The 1005-nt window shown below is 44.4% G+C and overlaps 1 protein-coding gene across 1 annotated transcript; it reads left to right on the top strand.

Moving 5' to 3' along the window:
* Positions 1-114: 114 nt before the first annotated feature.
* Positions 115-961, top strand: LOC103523247 (the record flags this gene model as incomplete). The annotated part of the gene is made up of 1 exon (XM_008488307.1): positions 115-961. A coding segment is annotated over exon 1 (847 nt), but the record flags the coding sequence as incomplete, so codon positions are not given.
* Between the last annotated feature and the right edge of the window lie 44 nt (positions 962-1005).

Genomic DNA, 1005 nt, shown 5'->3' with positions numbered 1-1005 from the left:
AGACAAGAATGGGTTTCTCGTCCCAATTGCCAGTTCCAAGTTTTCGGATATTTTTTATTAGGTATTTGGAATCCTGGATCCCCACACTGCCCAAAATCTCACTGATTCTAGATAATGTTTCACGGTAACTCTGCTGACCGAGTCCGTGGAAGACCAGGCCCATGCCTCTCTCCTCTCTCTTTGCTTCAGAAAGGTTGTTTTGAATTGCGCAAATGGGCGAGCAACAGTCAACAGCTCCTGAATACAGTACCGCACGAGCATTGTGAAGTTCCGCTCCGCCAAAACGAAGAATCAACCTTCAAGATTCTCGGTCTTCATTGGCAATCAACAACTGACTCTTTCGCTTATCATGTTGCTGAGATCCATTCTGTCTGCACCAAGCGATCAATTCTTTCCAATGTGGCTAGAATGTTCGACCCTCTTGGTTGGTTGTCCCCCGTAATCTTCTGGGCAAAGCACTTGCTACAATCTCTGTGGCTGTCCAATCTCTCTTGGGATGATCCTCTTCCGCCTGATCTCAGTGAACAATGGCAACTATTCTCTTCTCAACTGAACTCGCTGGAAGAAATTAGAATTCCTCGATTCATAGATATTCTTACTCCTGATTATATTCAAGTCGTCGGTTTCTGCGATGCCTCAAACAAAGGATACGCAGCCGTGATTTACTTGGTAGCTCCCACTTGTAGGGTTGGTAATTCAAATGTTGTTTTGATCAAAGCCAAAAGTAAGGTTGCTCCTACAAAGCAACTTCTCAGCATCCCGCTTTTGGAATTGTGCGCCGCGTTACTTCTTTCTCGTCTATACAATTCCTTACACAATTACCTCACTAAACTTAACGTTAGAAATGTTACTTTCTTCAGCGACTCCAATATCGTCTTGGCATGGCTCCGCACCACACCACATTTACTTCAAACGTATGTTGCGAATCGTGTCGTCGAGATCAACAAGTTAGCTGATGGTTGCAAGTGGTATCACGTTCCTACTTCGGAAAATCCTTGTGATTGT

Source organism: Diaphorina citri, unplaced genomic scaffold (genome assembly GCF_000475195.1).
Source record: "Diaphorina citri unplaced genomic scaffold, Diaci psyllid genome assembly version 1.1 scaffold18034, whole genome shotgun sequence".
NCBI classification, from domain to species: domain Eukaryota; kingdom Metazoa; phylum Arthropoda; class Insecta; order Hemiptera; family Psyllidae; genus Diaphorina; species Diaphorina citri.
This window is presented reverse-complemented; position numbering and strand designations above follow the sequence as displayed.